Source organism: Chelonia mydas, chromosome 3 (assembly GCF_015237465.2).
Source record: "Chelonia mydas isolate rCheMyd1 chromosome 3, rCheMyd1.pri.v2, whole genome shotgun sequence".
In the NCBI taxonomy this organism is placed as follows: domain Eukaryota; kingdom Metazoa; phylum Chordata; order Testudines; family Cheloniidae; genus Chelonia; species Chelonia mydas.
The window spans coordinates 53,522,227-53,539,714 of NC_057851.1; the positions used below are offsets into that span (position 1 = coordinate 53,522,227).

A 17,488-nucleotide genomic window follows, 5' to 3' on the forward strand; every position below is an offset into this window, starting at 1 on the left:
ACTGTGGTAGCCTCTGCTAGACTGAAAATAGCTTAAGTTCAATTAATTAAATTTTGCTTTTGACAAATTGGATAGATGATTACTCAATACAATTAGTTTTATAAGTGAAGCTTCATAAAATAAAGACCTAAAATATAAGCTAAAGTATGTAAGAAAGAAACACATCCCAGCCCTCTCCCCAGAAATTAGTACCTAAAAATAACACTAAATACTTCCTAACGCTGCATTGCTTCATTCACATGCCATCTGTTTTTTTCCACACACACACCATTGTGTTCTGAATATTTATTAACTTGGAAGACACAATCATTCAGATAATGGATATTTCACCCTGCTATGGTTTGAGTTATTCATCATATCAGCATTGATGATATTATTTTTGTTATTGTTATTTATTTTTTGTACTAAAGTAGCTAGTCCCCAATCAAGATTAGCATCTCATTGTGCTACAGGAACACAGAATAAGAGACAATCCCTCCCCACAAAGAGTTGACAATCTAAATAGACAAGTGACATACAAAGGGTGAGAATGATAAAACAACTTTACTGGACATCTTTAGAAAGTCTTTCACAGATTTGATAGTGACAAATTTGTGCTAAAACATATAACACAAAACATGCTTATTTTAATGATATAATCTGAAAATGTTGCTGTTATATTTCATAGGATCAGTAATTGTTCATAATATTATAATGTACCTGCAATAAACAGCCTTTGCAGCTAACACTTTAACTTCTCTTCAGTATTTAATCTCTAGCAAAAGCTTTACGTGTTTTGCTTTGTATACTACACTATCCCTTGATTAAATGTATCTATTCAGCAGCATCAGACATGTTGCTTTCAGCATGTTCTGTTTCCACATTTTTAGATTACTGATTGTGTCCCCTGTTTGTTTTTCCATCAGGCTGACACAGTTTCATTTGAAGAAATGAAAAAATACATCAAACAAGAGGTTCTTAGGGTTTTTGAAGGTAAGGAAATCAAATGTTGTACAACTAAATATAAATCTTATCTTCTGTCCTAGATGTTTACTTCTGTATAGTCTTTGTGTACCTTTTCTAAACAATTGTGCAAGAACATCCTTTCTGCTTGATTGACTATTTACACTTAGGTATCATAAGTGTTTAGCAACTATACAATTTAGCTACAGCTAATCAGGAGAAAGATCTTGGAGTCATTGTGGATCATTCTCTGAAGACTGTCCACACAGTGTGCAGCGGCAGTCAAAAAAGCAAATGGGATGTTAGGAATCATTAAAAAAGGGATAGAGACTAAGACGGAGAATATCTTTTTGCCCTTATATAAATCCATGGTATGCCCACATCTTTAATACTGCGTACAGATGTGGTCCCCTCATCTCAAAAAAGATATACTGGCATTAGAAAAGGTTCAGAAAAGGGCAATTAAAATGATTAAGGGTTTGGAATGGGTCCCATATGAGGAGAGATTAAAGAGGCTAGGACTTTTCAGCTTGGAAAAGAGGAGACTAAGGGGGGATATGATAGAGGTATATAAAATCATGAGTGGTGTGGAGAAAGTGAATAAGGAAAAGTTATTTACTTGTTCCCATAATATAAGAACTAGGGGCCACCAAATGAAATTAATGGGCAGCAGGTATAAAACAAATAAAAGGAAGTTCTTCACTCAGTGCACAGTCAACCTGTGGAACTCCTTGCCTGAGGAGGTTGTGAAGGCTAGGACTATAAGAGACTTTAAAAGAGAACTGGATAAATTAATGGAGGTTAAGTCCGTTAATGGCTATTAGCCAGGATGGGTAAGGAATGATGTCCCTAGCCTCTGTTTGTCAGAGGGTGGAGATGGATGGCAGGAGAGAGATCACTTGATCACTTCCTGTTAGGTTCATTCCCTCTGGGATACCTGGCATTGGCCACTGTCGGTAGACAGGACACTGGGCTGGATGGATCTTCGGTCTGACCCAGTATGGCCTTTCTTATGTTCTTATAAAAGTGAAAGTCTATCTAATACAATCATATTCAAACAAATAACTGTTACTGCATGTTCAAAAATCTGTTAACCAGAACACTTTCTCATGTAATACAGCTTAACATTAAAAAACAAAGATTGTTCAAAATGTTAATAGCAATAGCAAAAGTTAAAAAAAAAGAATAGAAATTAAAATTTGAAAAATAATAAATAATAGTTGGAATGTGAAGGGCCTGATCCCACAAGGTAAACTTCCCATTGTCTTATTGCATTAACTGGACAACTTTTAGGACTGTGCAATTTTATTTCCAACTAATTCAGAAGCTCCTCATTAACTGTGTTTTGATTTAAAAGAAAACAGTTCATATACGTTGTTAATGAAGCCACAGCGTCTCTTAAATTACATTAACTGCCATTAGCTTTAAATCAAAAGCAGCTTCAAAAACAAGGTAGCATTTATTAAATTTAATTATTTTCCCTTGTGTCTTAGATGGTAAAGGTGTAGCTATTAAATGAAGGTAGTTAGTAATTTTAAATGAAGATGTATGGTATTTACATATTTATTCTTATTATGCCATACTCTGATAGGTAAACTGTGTTCTGTGTTTCCAGATTCTTATATCCTGCTGATTTCTCAGTTTCCCATTGGTTGTACTTTTTGCCTTATATTCCTTATTTTTCTCACAAAAATTCAATTGTGTTAGGGTTATGTGACTTCCTTTACATCTCATTGGAGGACTTTCAATTATGTGCTTTGATTGGTTCATCAAGTTCATTAAGGCACAATTCCAGTCATTCTGTATTTATTGTAGCCCTTTTTCTTAAGTAGTGAACCATTATCCTGCTTGTTTGTTCTCTGTTAAAGATGGGTGAACTGATTTGGGTAAAATAAAAATATTTAATTACCCCCAAAGATTTACCGAAAATACAAATATAGGCCAAACTGCCGCTGGGTTGAGGTTCACTTTAAAAAAAAAAAAATCTATTGTTCATGTTATACACATCTATCCTTATGGTTTCTCGTCAGGGCTGGAAGCAGAAGCACCAAATACCATGAATGGCTGTAGCATTTCTGACCTAGCCCAAGGCAGGTAGGGAGGAACTCGGAATGCTAGGAGCTTACATCAATTTTGGGCAGTAGTGGCATAACTCTGAGGTCAATAAGCATAGCCAAAGCTGCATTCAGATTTTTCCGTGTCACTGTTCAGGCTCTGGAGCAGACAGGGACATGGCTAGGTTCTCCTTTCCCTCCCTCAGACTGCATTGCCCATCCCGGAGTGGTCAGCGTGTGTCTCTGTCTGTCTCTCTCTCTCTCTCTTGCCTTGTCTACACTGCAGAGTTTTGTCACTAAAAGGCAGCTTTTGGCGACAGAACAGTGAAGGTGTACACACTGCAATGCCACTTTTGGTGACAAAACTCTTCAGTTTCAGCGACAAAACCACCTTAACGAGAGGCATAAAGCTTTTTTGGCAGTATAGACGTTTGTGTAGAGCAAATCATTAATGTGGAATGCTTCTCCCTTCCACACTACGAACACAGAGGCAGGCACGCAGGGGCAGATGTGTGTGTGCATGTGAGAGACTGCTATGCTGTACAGAGTCAGGGAGGGAGGCGGGGGCTGATGTCGGGATGTCCCTCTCTCCCCACTTCAGGACTGGTTGCTTCCTGCGGCAGTCTGCACTTAGAGACAACATGCCAACACACTCACTCTCCTAACATACGTACTCCCACAACCATGGGTGGCTCATATAATAGGCCAGGGGAGGCTAGGTCTCCATTAACCCAGGCTGTGGCCTTGCCCATGCTCCGTTCTGAGGCCCTGCCCTTGCTTCTCTTCTCCTCCAAAGCCAGCAGGGGCTCAGATCGGGTCAGTGGCCTGGAGCTCAGGGCTCGGTTGGCCAGCGGTCCAGGGAGGCTCGGGCCAGACTGGGGGTTGGGCTGGTGTTCGGACCAGCTGGCGGCCCAGAGGTCAGGCCAGCTGGCATGGCTAGGGGGGGACGGCTGGCGGCTTGGGGAGGTTCAGCCGAGGCTCCTCAGCTGTGGGGTGGGCAGTTTGGGGCTGTGGCGGGATGGGGGGGCGGAAGGGACAGGGTATGGGTGGGGCCTTGGGCAGAAGGGGCGGGGCTGGGGGGTCTAGCCTCACACATACACACTTCCCACTCTTTCTCTCACACACTCCCCCAACACACGCAATGTCTCCGTCTCTCCCCACACACACACACACACCCTGTCACACACTTCTCCCTCCCCCACTTCAGTTGAAAAGCAGCTGGCTTTCTAGTAAGATGGCCGTGGAACAATGTGACGCTGTGCCTGCCCCATGAGGTATTCCAAACCCTTCCCAAAGCACCCTGCGGCCAATCGCCCAGTGGGATAACTACCCACAGTGCCCTGCTTTCTGTGTCAATGCAAGAGCTGCTAGTGTGGATGCACTCCGCTGACACAAGAGTGTTTTAATTAAAAGTGCTTTAATTAAAGCAGCATAACTTTTGGCAACAAAACTCTGCATTGTAGACATAGCCTCTAACTGGGGATGCAGGCTCTGGGGTGGGGCTGGGGATGAGGGGTTTTACGATGCAGGAGGGGGCTCCGGGTTTGGGGGGATGAGGGATTCAGAATGTGGGAGGGGGCTGCAGGTTGAAGCAGGGGGTTGGAGTGTGGGAGGGGGTACAGGCTCTGGGCTGGAGGTGTGGGCTCTGGCATGGGGCCTGGGATGAGAGGTTTGGGGTGCAGGAGGGGTATGGGCTCTGGGCTGGGGGTGTGGGCTGTAGGGTAGGGATGGGGATGAGGGGTTTGGGGTGCAGGATGGGGCTCTGGGCTGTGGCAGGGGGTTGGCGTGAAATGGGGGGTGAGGACTCTGGGCTGGAGCAGGGGTTGGGGTGCAGGAGGGGGCTGTCTCAGGGCCGGGGCAGGGGGACCTCAGGCAGCTCCTGGTCAGTGGCACAGTGGGGCTAAGGCAGGCTCCCTGCCTGTCCTGCATCTGTGCTGCACCCTGGAAGCAGCCAGCAGGTCCGGCTCCTGGCAGGGGGGCCAGGAGGCTTTGCACACTGCTCTTGCCTGCAGGCACCCCCCCAAACACTCTCATTGGCTGCAGTTCCCGGCCATTGGGTGTGCAGAGCCAGTGCTTGGGGCGAAGGTAGCATGCAGAGCCCCATGGCCTCCCCGCCTAGGAGCCAGACCTGCTGACCACTTCTGGGGCACAGCGCAGTGCCAGGACAGGTAGGGACTAGCCTGACTTAGACCTGCAGCACTCTGACCAGACTTTTAACGGCCCGGTGGGCGGTGCTGACCAGAGCCGCCAGGGTCCCTTTTCAACCAGGCTTTCCAGTCAAAAACCGGACACCTGGTGACCCTACAGTTAATGCACACATTTCTGGCCATTCACAGACTGGTTTAAACTGGATTGCAATCAACCTGCTAAGGCAGCTGGGATGGAAAGTCTACAGATGTTTTTCAAATATAAAGAATATTTAAAATTATTCAGCTTTTAAACTGCAATTAGACCCATGCCCATTTATTTGCCCATTTTTATCTCTGTGTTATAAAACTCATGAAATTACATGTATTATAATCATAATTATATTTTAAAAGTAAGTTGGTTCTCATAACCAATGTTTGCAATTAAACTACATAACACTTGAGCGTATAAATATCTCGACTACCATGTGCAAAAGAATAAATGATGCAACAAGTGGATGAGAATAGTGTTTGTTAAAAACTGTCTTGTTATTAATCTTTGTAATAAAACTACTCTAAAAAGGAGAAACATAATAACTAATAAATATGTAAAGTATTTTAAACCAAAATTGTTTACGTATTGCCAAATGTATTAATAGATGTGTAAATAGATATACATAAAATAATAATTAGATTTAACTATTAGCTAAAATTGTTTTAACTATTAGTTATAACTGTTAGCTAGTTTAACATTTAACTTCAGCTGTAATAACGTATATAGTATAGCATATGTATGACAGACAATCTAGAAACGTACTTAAACTTCACTTTTTGCACAGTTGTCTCATTCTCCAAAAATAAGTTAACCTAAAGAGTTATGATGACAGTTCTTTAGAAAAGATATGCATGTTAACTGCTTTTCTGCATGCTGTGTGTTACAGATGGAATTGTGTCATGTTAACTTCAGTCCTTGGTGTTGAAATATACATTGATACTCTCTTTACTCTTTGACATCTTTCCTTATTTATGTCTCCTCTTTATTTAAGAAATATTAAACAGTTTCTAAAAGGAGTTGAGATATTGGCTCAAGGCAATAATTGTCTGTTATTTTAAGTGTTCAGCCTCTGTCATGAATTACCAAAATATTTTCAAATTGTGAATGTTTCATGAATTTTAGGCCAGTTTATTCAGCCATTAATTCGTACTGCAATGTAGTCATTTGCTGTTCTATTTAAAAAGTTAGTTATCTAGTCAGGGAGCAGAAGTAATGCCATGTCATTTTGGCAGATCTCCTTGCAGCATGAACGATGATAACCAAATAGTCAAAGCAAACCATTAATGATAACTCATAGTTTGAAAAATATTTGTGGAAGCTATTCATCGCTTATATAAAAATAGCAAACACACATGAAAAAATCAGGACTGGTTCATGAACATTTCACTTACCAAAAAAGGATTATTATTTAAACAAATACATCAATCAACTCTAGCATGTACACTAACTTCTCTGACCTTAATTGGGAATGCTCTGCTGTTTGTATTCACAGCTAGCACTAGTTTTGGTGTGGACGTTGAACACCAATAAGGCCTGTTTGTCTGTTTTTTCCTGTTTGAGCAATAAATTAGTATACCCTTAAGAGAGAATTTTCCTATTCCCAGTCCTCAGTGGAAACTTACTTTCTCAAGGCCTTCTCCTCCCTTCTATCAGTTGACTCTGCTTGGTTTCTGATGGCTTGATATAGCTCCCTCTTTCCCTTCTGCCATAGTGGTTACTGCGGAGCAAAGTTAGGGTTGAGAGTGCAGCCTTCTAAGCCCTGCAAAGCTCAGGAATCAAACCTGTCCCTCTAACATGTCAATCCAGACACTAACAACTGGGCCAAACTGATTCAGAATAATAATCAGTTTGTTACAAGATTGGTGTGAGCCGGTTCCTGTAGTCACTCTGTAAATGGAACTCCCACCGATGAGAATGGGAGTTCTGTACTTGGATTGGCTACAGGATCAGGCCCTATGTTTGTGTGTTGTCATTCTTGCACAGAAATATTAAAAAAGCAGAACTTGCATGCTACAGAAAGTCATTTGTGCATATGTTTTTCTATGCAGAAGATCCAGGCCCATAAGTACAGTGATTTGGAGTCAGACATATGCAGGGAACCCAACAGTTGTGTTTCAAAATAGAATTGTACTTTGCCTGTTCTCTGCTCCATTTTTCACCTTAATATTTTATTTTCTGCCCGTGCTGCTCTTTATTCAAATTCTCTTCTGAATGGAATTCATGCCTAGAAATGTTCTGACTTGGAGTTAAAGTTTCGAATCCACAACATTAGAATGGATTCAAAATTATACACTAACAAACTTTGACCAGGAGTTGGACTGGACAACACGGTGATGGATCACTCAAAATTGCTTAGTTCTGTTCATTGCCTCTGAAGTATCTGGCACTGGCCGCTGTCAGAGACAGTATATTGGGCTAGATGGACCACTGGTCTGATTCTTTTGTAATATTAATATTTTAAATTGAAAATCTCTGCAGCAGACATGGTTGTAATTAGGAAATTACCCAATCACCATAAACAGTTTCATTGCCACTCCAACAACTAGCCCAAAAGCTAAATCCAGAATATACCACTTTCAATTCCTGTATCTCAGAGGGAGTGAGCCAGCAAGACTTAGTGGAACTCACATCTCAGTGGTTTTTCTTCATTAATGAAGTCAGCATTTCCTCTTTCTCCACTCTGGGAAATGGGTTATTTGCACCTCTCTGACAAATCAAGTGTCTGACAACTTTGACTTGGCTCTATTTTTAAATGTGATCACTTTAAGGTTCGACACTTCAGACGCTCCATCAGGTCAGCATTTTTCTGAAAGTTAGTATAATGCCAAGGTAACCAGAGAGGGAAATTCACCCCAGTGCAGAGGGCAGCCAGTACAAGGAAGTGTACAATTTAAGTCCAACTTAAACCCTGTTTTTGAACCTTAAGTGGAATTATAGATCTTGTGTGGACTCTCTCCACAGGAGTGAATTTCATTCTGCTTATATACTGTCTGTTCTATAGTCATGTATCTGTATACTTCTATCACCAGCAGATGGTGGGAACTGTAAATAGTAAAAAAAAAAAAAAAAAAATGTACAGCAGAATATTAGTGATAGTGCTTATTCATTAAGTGCTCAGCTCTGGGAGGTGTAAGCACTCCTGCCATTAAAGTCAAAGAGGTTGAAGGTTCTCAGTGCTTACAAGAATATCCAACACCTCGTAAGATCAAGGTATTAGCTGTTTAAAGGATTAGCGAAAATCACTTCTGGTAACTAGTTCTGGATTAGTCTGGAAATTGAGGCTGGGGTTTTAGTGATTTTCATATGTTATGCTACCAAATCTCTTACACATTTTCTTTTCTATGTCCTTTGTTAATGAAGAGAGGATGGCTCAGTTTGTATCCCAACTGAAGCTGCCAGCTGCAATGTTAGCTTCCCACGGTCATGGGAAACCAGGTCCACCAGGAAAAGATGGATTACCAGGGCCACCAGGAGAACCTGGACCTCAAGGTAGGGTTTCTAATAAAATGTTCATAGATATTGTGATTTTAGTCTTCATATACTTGCTAATGATAGTTAAATTAGAACTACATATCTAGCTTCCTAATGATTAACTTTTAAAACCATACTACTGCATTTCCAGAGTAGATCTATAAATTTACCCATAGTAAATGTGTGGTATTTACTTATTAAAGGTTTCAGAGTAGCAGCCGTGTTAGTCTGTATCCACAAAAAGAAAAGGAGTACTTGTGGCACCTTAGAGACTAACAAATTTATTTGAGCATAAGCTTTTGTGAGCTACAGCTCACTTCCTCGGATGCATGCAGTGGAAAATACAGTGGGGAGATTTTATATATACAGAGAACATGAAACAATGGGTGTTACCATACACACTGTAACAAGAGTGATCAGGTAAGGTGAGCTATTACCAGCAGGAGAGTGGTGGGGGGGACCTTTTGTAGTGATAATCAAGGGGGCCATTTCCAGCAGTTGACAAGAACATCTGAGGAACAGTGGGGGGGGGAATAAACATGGGGAAATAGTTTTACTTTGTGTAATGACACATCCATTCCCAGTCTTTATTCAAGCCTAAGTTAATTGTATCCAATTTGCAAATTAATTTCAATTCAGCAGTCTCTCGTTGGAGTCTGTTTTTGAAGTTTTTTTGTTGAAGAATTGCCACTTTTAGATCTGTAATTGAGTGACCAAAGAGATTGAAGTGTTCTCCAACTGGTTTTTGAATGTTATAATTCTTGACATCTGATTTGTGTCCATTTATTCTTTTACATAGAGACTGTCCAGTTTGGCCAATTTACATGGCAGAGGGGCATTGCTGGCACATGATGGCAGATATCACATTGGTAGATGTGCAGGTGAACGAGCCTCTGATAGTGTGGCTGATGTGATTAGGCCCTATGATGGTGTCCCCTGAATAGATATGTGGACACAGTTGGCAATGGGCTTTGTTGCAAGGATAGGTTCCTGGGTTAGTGTTTTTGTTGTGTGGTGGGTGGTTGCTGGTGAGTATTTGCTTCAGGTTGGGGGGCTGTCTGTAAGCAAGGACTGGCTGTCTCCCAAGATCTGTGAGAGTGATGGGTCGTCCTTCAGGATAGGTTGTAGATCCTTGATGATGTGTTGGAGAGGTTTTAGTTGAGGGCTGAAGATGATGGCTAGTGGCGCTCTGTTATTTTCTTTGTTGGGCCTGTCCTGTAGTAGGTGACTTCTGGGTACTCTTCTGGCTCTGTCAATCTGTTTCTTCACTTCAGCAGGTGGGTATTGTAGTTGTAAGAACGCTTGACAGAGATCTTGTAGGTGTTTGTCTCTGTCTCAGGGGTTGGAGCAAATGCGGTTGTATCGTAGAGCTTGGCTGTAGACAATGGATCGTGTGGTGTGGTCTGGATGGAAGCTGAAGGCATGTAGGTAAGCATAGCGTTCAGTAGGTTTCCGGTATAGGGTGGTGTTTATGTGACCATCGCTTATTAGCACCGTAGTGTCCAGGAAGTGGCTCTCTTGTGTGGACAGGTCCAGGCTGAGGTTGATGGTGGGATGGAAATTGTTGAAATCATGGTGGAATTCCTCAAGAGCTTCTTTTCCATGGGTCCAGATGATGAAGATGTCATCAATGCAGCACAAGTAGAGTAGGGGCATTAGGGGACGAGAGCTGAGGAAGCGTTGTTCTAAGTCAGCCATAAAAATGTTGGTGTACTATGGGGCCATGCGGGTACCCATGGCAGTGCCGCTGATTTGAAGGTATACATTGTCCCCAAATGTGAAATAGTTATGGGTGAGGACAAAGTCACAAAGTTCAGCCACCAGGTTTGCTGTGACATTATCAGGGATACTGTTCCTGATGGCTTGTAGTCCATCTTTGTGGGGAATGTTGGCGTAGAGGGCTTCTACATCCATAGTGGCTAGGATGGTGTTTTCAGGAAGATCACTGTTGGATTGTAGTTTCCTCAGGAAATCAGTGGTATCTCGAAGATAGCTGGAAGTGCTGGTAGCATAGAGCCTGAAGAGGGAGTCTACATAGCCAGACAATCCTGCTGTCATGGTGCCAATGCCTGAGATGATGGGGTGTCCAGGATTTCCAGGTTTATGGATCTTGGGTAGCAGATAGAATACCCCTGGTCTGGGTTCTAGGGGTGTGCCTGTGCGGATTTGTTCTTGTGCTTTTTCAGGGAGTTTCTTAAGCAGATGGTATAGTTTCTTTTGGTAACCCTCAGTGGGATCAGAGAGTAATGGCTTGTAGAAAGTGGTGCTGGAGAGCTGCCTAGCAGCGTCATGTCCATATTCCAACCTATTCATGATGACAGCACCTCCTTTGTCAGCCTTTTTGATTATGATGTCAGAGTTGTTTTTCAGGCTGTGGATGGCATTGTGTTCTGCACGGCTGAGGTTATGGGGCAAGTGATGCTGCTTTTCCACAATGTCAGCCCGTGCACATCGACGGAAGCACTCTATGTAGAAGTCCAGTCTGTTGTTTCGACCTTCAGGAGGAGTCCACCCAGAATCCTTCTTTTTGTAGTCTTGGTAGGAAGGTCTCTGTGGGTTAGTATGTTGTTCAGAGGTGTGTTGGAAATATTCCTTGAGTCGGAGACGTTGAAAATAGGATTCTAGGTCACCACAGAACTGTATCATGTTCGTGGGGGTGGAGGGGCAGTAGGAGAGGCCCCGAGATAGGACTGATTCTTCTGCTGGGCTAAGAGTATAGTTGGATAGATTAACAATATTGCTGGGTGGGTTAAGGCCCCTTATGGCATGTAGTAGTTTAGATAGTTTAGTGTCTTTTTTCTTTTGTAGAAAAGCAAAGTGTGTGTTGTAAATGGCTTGTGTAGGTTTAGTAAAGTCCAGCCACGAGGAAGTTTGTGTGGAAGGTTAGTTTTTTATGAAAGCATCCAGTTTTGAGAGCTCATTCTTAATCTTTCCCAGTTTGCTATAGAGGATGTTGATCAGGTGGTTCCGCGGTTTCTTTGAGAGTGTGTGGCACCAGCTATCAGCACAGTCTGTGTGGTATTTAGATTGTAATGGATTTTTTACCTTCAGTCCTTTTGGTACGATGTCCATCTGTTTGCATTTGGAAAGGAAGATGATGTCTGTCTGTATCTGTATGAGTTTTTTCATGAAGTTGATAGATTTCCACTCCATACAGCTAAATTCAGTGCCCTGCATAATGACAGGTTTCAGAGTAGCAGCCGTGTTAGTCTGTATCCACAAAAAGAAAAGAAGTACTTGTGGCACCTTAGAGACTAACAAATTTATTTGAGCATAAGCTTTCGCAAGCTACAGCTCACTTCATCGGATGCATGCAGTGGAAAATACAGTGGGGAGATTTTATATGCACAGAGAACATGAAACAATGGGTGTTACCATACACACTGTAACAAGAGTGGTCAGGTAAGGTGAGCTGTTACCAGCAGGAGAGTGGGGGGGAGGACGGGAACGTTTTGTAGTGGTCATCAAAGGGGCCATTTCCAGCAGTTCACAAGAAAGTGTGAGGAACAGTGGGTGTGGGAGGGGGAGAATAAGCCTGGGGAAATAGCTTTCATCCAGATCGCACCACACGATCCATTGTCTACAGCCAAGCTCTACGATACAACCGCATTTGCTCCAACCCCTCAGACAGAAACAAACACCTACAAGATCTCTATCAATCATTCTTACAACTACAATACCCACCTGCTGAAGTGAAGAAACAGATTGACAGAGCCAGAAGAGTACCCAGAAGTCACCTGCTACAGGACAGGCCCAACAAAGAAAATAACAGAACGTCACTAGCCATCACCTTCAGCCCCCAACTAAAACCTCTCCAACGCATCATCAAGAATCTACAACCTATCCTGAAGGAAGACCCATCACTCTCACAGATATTGGGAGACAGGCCAGTCCTTGCTTACAGACAGCCCCCCAACCTGAAGCAAATACTCACCAGCAACCACACAACAAAAACACTAACCCAGGAACCTATCCTTGCAACAAAGCCTGTTGCCAACTGTGTCCACATATCTATTCAGGGGACACCATTATAGGGCCTAATCACATCAGCCACACTATCAGAGGCTCGTTCACCTGCACATCTACCAATGTGATATCTGCCATCATGTGCCAGCAATGCCCCTCTGCCATGTAAATTGGCCAAACTGGACAGTCTCTATGTAAAAGAATAAATGGACACAAATCAGACGTCAAGAATTATAACATTCAAAAACCAGTTGGAGAACACTTCAATCTCTTTCGTCACTCGATTACAGACCTAAAAGTGGCAATTCTTCAACAAAAAAACTTCAAAAATAGACTCCAATGAGAGACTGCTGAATTGAAATTAATTTGCAAACTGGATACAATTAACTTAGGCTTGAATAAAGACTGGGAGTGGATGTGTCATTACACAAAGTAAAACTATTTCCCCATGTTTATTTCCCCCCTACCCCCTCCTCCCCCCCACTGTTCCTCAGATGTTCTTATCAACTGCTGGAAACGGCCCATCTTGATTATCACTACAAAAGATTCCCCTCCCCCCACTCTCCTGCTGGTAATAGCTCACCTTACCTGATCACTCTTGTTACAGTGTGTATGGTAACACCCATTGTTTCATGTTCTCTGTGTATATAAAATCTCCCCACTGTATTTTCCAATGCATGCATCCGAGGAAGTGAGCTGTAGCTCGCGAAAGCTTATGTTCAAATAAATTTGTTAGTCTCTAAGATGCCACAAGTACTCCTTTTCTTTTTACTTATTAAAAACGTCTAATCAATGCATTTTATTCTAATAAATGATAATGTTTAGATAGTGACAGATAGCTTATCTAAACTTGCTATAGAAGTGATTTGGTTCAAAACACATTCACATGGAAGAAAAACTATACCAATGCTCAATTGTAGCTCTTAACATATCTGATACACATTTCTAGTAACCAGGTTATCTCCTGAAAAGCAAAGATTTGAGCTCTAAGTCTGAGTTCTTGCAGCTCTGATCCAGAGACAACACTGATGAGAAAAGACTGAAGGCAAAGAATATTTCCCATATAATGTATCTCTCTTACAGTGAAGTCATTTATTTTCACAAAACTGCTTCGCAGTAATTGGATTTTCACTATATTCAAAACTGCAAATTGCACAATGCAGTGCACTGAAACAATTTGGGACTTTGATTCTTCTGTACTGTCCTTCACTATAGATGTAGTTTCACAGAAACTGAGCTCATTATAATTGAATTCTCCTTTATTTCAGCACAAACCACACTAGGCATGGGAAATTAATAGGGAAAGGATGGCAGAAGAATTTATAAAATATATAAAAATGATTTGGGGTTAGTATATAATTTACAGTATATGTATAGGTAGTTCTTTATTATTATCTTTTGTTAGTTTGGTCTGCTCTGGAGTCAGAGCAAGTCAGACTGGAATGAAGAACATGAAAGCAAATCTGAAGATGTGTGGCATGGAGAGCTAAAAGAAGAGTAAAGACTATTAACACTGATAAGAGCAAACCCTTGACTGAAGCTTGAAAAATGTGATGAGCTCAGAATAAGAAGAACAAACAAGAATAAAGGATCAAGGAAGGCAAGAAAAGGGATTAGAGTTTTACAACAGTGACTTGTTCATTATCTAAATATTCAGATCACTGTAAATAGTCAACTTTAATGCCACTGTTAGATTGTTCAATGAGATTGTACATGGTGGATACTTTCAGAAGTAGCAAAGGGTAATATCAATTACTTCAAGTTAGTGAGTTTCAAGAAGTGAAGATGATAGCTATACACACAGAAAAATTAAGCTTATTTTTTGTGCTTTATTCTTAAGTAAAAGTAGTTACCCATTGATACAGGATTCCCACATACTTTACCCTTCATTTCAGTACACTGTTTCAGTATATAAAATAACAAGACTTGAGCTAAATGAGAGGCATTCCCACCTCTGATGCATAAAAAATAGACATGTTAATATAAAATTGCACTTTAAAGGAAAGGAAAAGCAAAAGTTTGACCTACCTACCCCTACATCAGCAGTGAGAAACCAAAGAGGACAGACAAGCACTAGATGCCCTTCCCTGCTATGCCTGTTCATTTCATTCTTGGGTGCAGGCAACAAAATTTAAAATACTGAGCAGACAGAGACCATTACAAATGTCGTAGACAGACTCTTCAGGGAAGCATGTAACATGCATGTGTGTCTAGTCTCAGAAAGGTAGCGTGTTATGTGAATGTGTGTCTAGATTCAGCAGGGTATGTTCATGTGCACAGCTGGTATACCAGAGAGATAATGTGCACTGGATTGGTTATTTTAAACTGCAGTTCTGCCATTGCTTTTTGAGAAGAGTAAAGGTATAGGTTACCAGTGTGTAAGTGCTTCAGTGCTCAAATTTAAAAAAAAAAACATTCATACTTAAGGGATCACTAGAACATTGGGAGCAGATTCATAAAATTTTAAATGAAGCTCAGAATTGTTCCCTGCAAGCCTTGAAAATGTTCATAGAGTCATAAAATCATAGAATATCAGGGTTGAAAGGGACCTCAGGAGGTCATCTGGTCCAACCCCCCTGCTCAAAGCAGGGCCAATCCCCAGCTAAATCATCCCAGCCAGGGCTTTGTCAAGCCTGACGTTAAAAACCTCAAAGGAAGGAGATTCCATCACCTCTTGGTAACACATTCCAGTGCTTCACCATCCTCCTAGTGGAAAAGTTTTTCCTAATATCCAACCTAAACCTCCCCTACTGCAACTTGAGACCATTACTCCTCGTTCTGTCATCTGCTACCACTGAGAACAGTCTAGATCCATCCTCTTTGGAACCCCCTTTCAGGTAGTTGAAAGCAGCTATCAAATCCCGCCTCATTCTTCTCTTCCACAGACTAAACAATCCCAGTTCCCTCAGCCTCTCCTCATAAGTCATGTGTTCCAGTCCTCTAATCATTTTTGTTGCCCTCCACTGCACTCTTTCCAATTTTTCCACATCCTTCTTGTAGTGTGGGGCCCAAAACTGGACACAGTACTCCAGATGAGGCCTCACCAATGTCGAATAGAGGGGAACGATCACATCCCTCGATCTGCTGGCAGTGCCCCTACTTATACAGCCCAAAATGCCGTTAGCCTTCTTGGCAACAAGGGCATACTGTTGGCTCATATCCAGCTTCTCGTCCACTGTAACCCCTAGGTCCTTTTCTGCAGGACTGCTGTCTAGCCATTCGGTCCCTAATCTGTAGCGGTGCATGGGATTCTTCTGTCCTAAGTGCAGGACTCTGCACTTGTCCTTGTTGAACCTCACCAGATTTCTTTTGGCCCAATCCTCTAATTTGTCTAAGTTCCTCTGTATCCTATCCCTACCCTCCAACCTATCTACCACTCTTCCCAGTTCAGTGTCATCTGCAAACTTGCTGAGGGTAGGGTCCACGCCATCCTCCAGATCATTAATGAAGATATTGAACAAAACCAGCCCGAGGACCGACCCTTGGGGCACTCCACTTGATACCAGCTGCCAACTAGACATGGAGCCATTGATCACTACCCGTTGAGCCTGACAATCTAGCCAGGTTTCTATCCACCTTATAGTCCATTCGTCCAGCCCATACTACTTTAACTTGCTGGCAAGAATACTTGTTCCTACAATGCAAGGAAAAACTGATGTTAACCTCATTGGTAGGTGCATCAGACAAAATGTATCAGGTACAAATAATTGTGATGTTACATTAGGATTGCAGTGAAATGGTATCAACAAAAAGTTGCAGCACAGATGCTGGAATATAGGAGTAGCAGTGAAGCTGTTAGGCTAAATGTAATAGTGAGTGCGAGTTTTTTACATTTCTTTTTAATTTTTTAAAAGTAAATATACAGTACGAATACTGTAACATGATACTGTAAGGCAGTGTTACCAGTGAAATGTAAAACAACAGCTTAATTGGTACTCTGTGGACTTTACTATACTATATGCAGAATCTGAAAGGAAACAAACGGCATACAAAAATATATGCAGTTGATTTACATGTTATTTGCCGCAGTAGCATTCATGTGAGGCTATATTCTGTTCAAAGTTATAGTAATTAACTTAATCAACTCGATTGATTAAAGTGAGTTTGCACAGGTGTAACTGAAAGCAAGAAGGGAAGGGCAGAGCTCTTTCTGTATGAAGCAGTTTGTTTTTCATACCATATTACACCAGAGCATCAGCAGTAAACATGATCCTTGCAACCACAGATTTGGCTGAACTGGCCCTACACACAAAATATCCATGGGAGATCAGACAGGAGAATTTTTTTCTTACAACTGTTTATGATATGGTCTCTTGTATATAAGAGATCTTTAATATCTAGATTTTTTACACAGTAAAATGCACCAGATATTTTGGCATTGTTGTCCTTTACCTTCTCATGTATGCTAAAGAGCCTCATATACCTCTAGACACTACTCATGTAACTCCCATGAGTATCAGTGGAGGGGAGAAGAGACTCAGGACTGCATACAAAAAATCCTGTTGAAGCTTTTCTGAATTAAATAATTCAGTGACTTTTCTCCTCCAAAATGCTCAGGCATGTAATTGAGTAGTGATGCTGCTCACAGACTATTAATGATGATGATATTGGCAGTTAGTACTATATTGAAACTGTATATAAAATTCCAGTCAAATCAGTCTATGAGAAGAAAACAGTACTTTACCATTTTAGTATATATATTTTTGCACACTACTCAGTGTTTACCAAAACTATCCACATAGGGTACTGATGTACCTAAATCTTTTGGGTACTTGTTGTTTTAAGAATTACAACAAAATAAAACTTCCAGAACACAATTAAAAGTCTTTAGGAAAACTGTTGCCTTTGTGAGCTTTTTGAATTAAATTAAAACC

General features: G+C 41.5%; 1 protein-coding gene across 7 annotated transcripts in view; it reads left to right on the forward strand.

Moving 5' to 3' along the window:
- Positions 1–17,488, forward strand: part of COL19A1 (collagen type XIX alpha 1 chain) — a 316,775-nt gene that overhangs the window by 286,155 nt on the left and 13,132 nt on the right. For all 7 annotated transcript variants that reach the window (XM_037894282.2, XM_043542458.1, XM_043542459.1 and 4 more), the window contains 2 exons: positions 906–972; positions 8,538–8,666. In XM_037894282.2, coding sequence (XP_037750210.1) covers positions 906–972; positions 8,538–8,666 — 196 coding nt within the window. The remainder of the gene's footprint in view (positions 1–905; positions 973–8,537; positions 8,667–17,488) is intronic.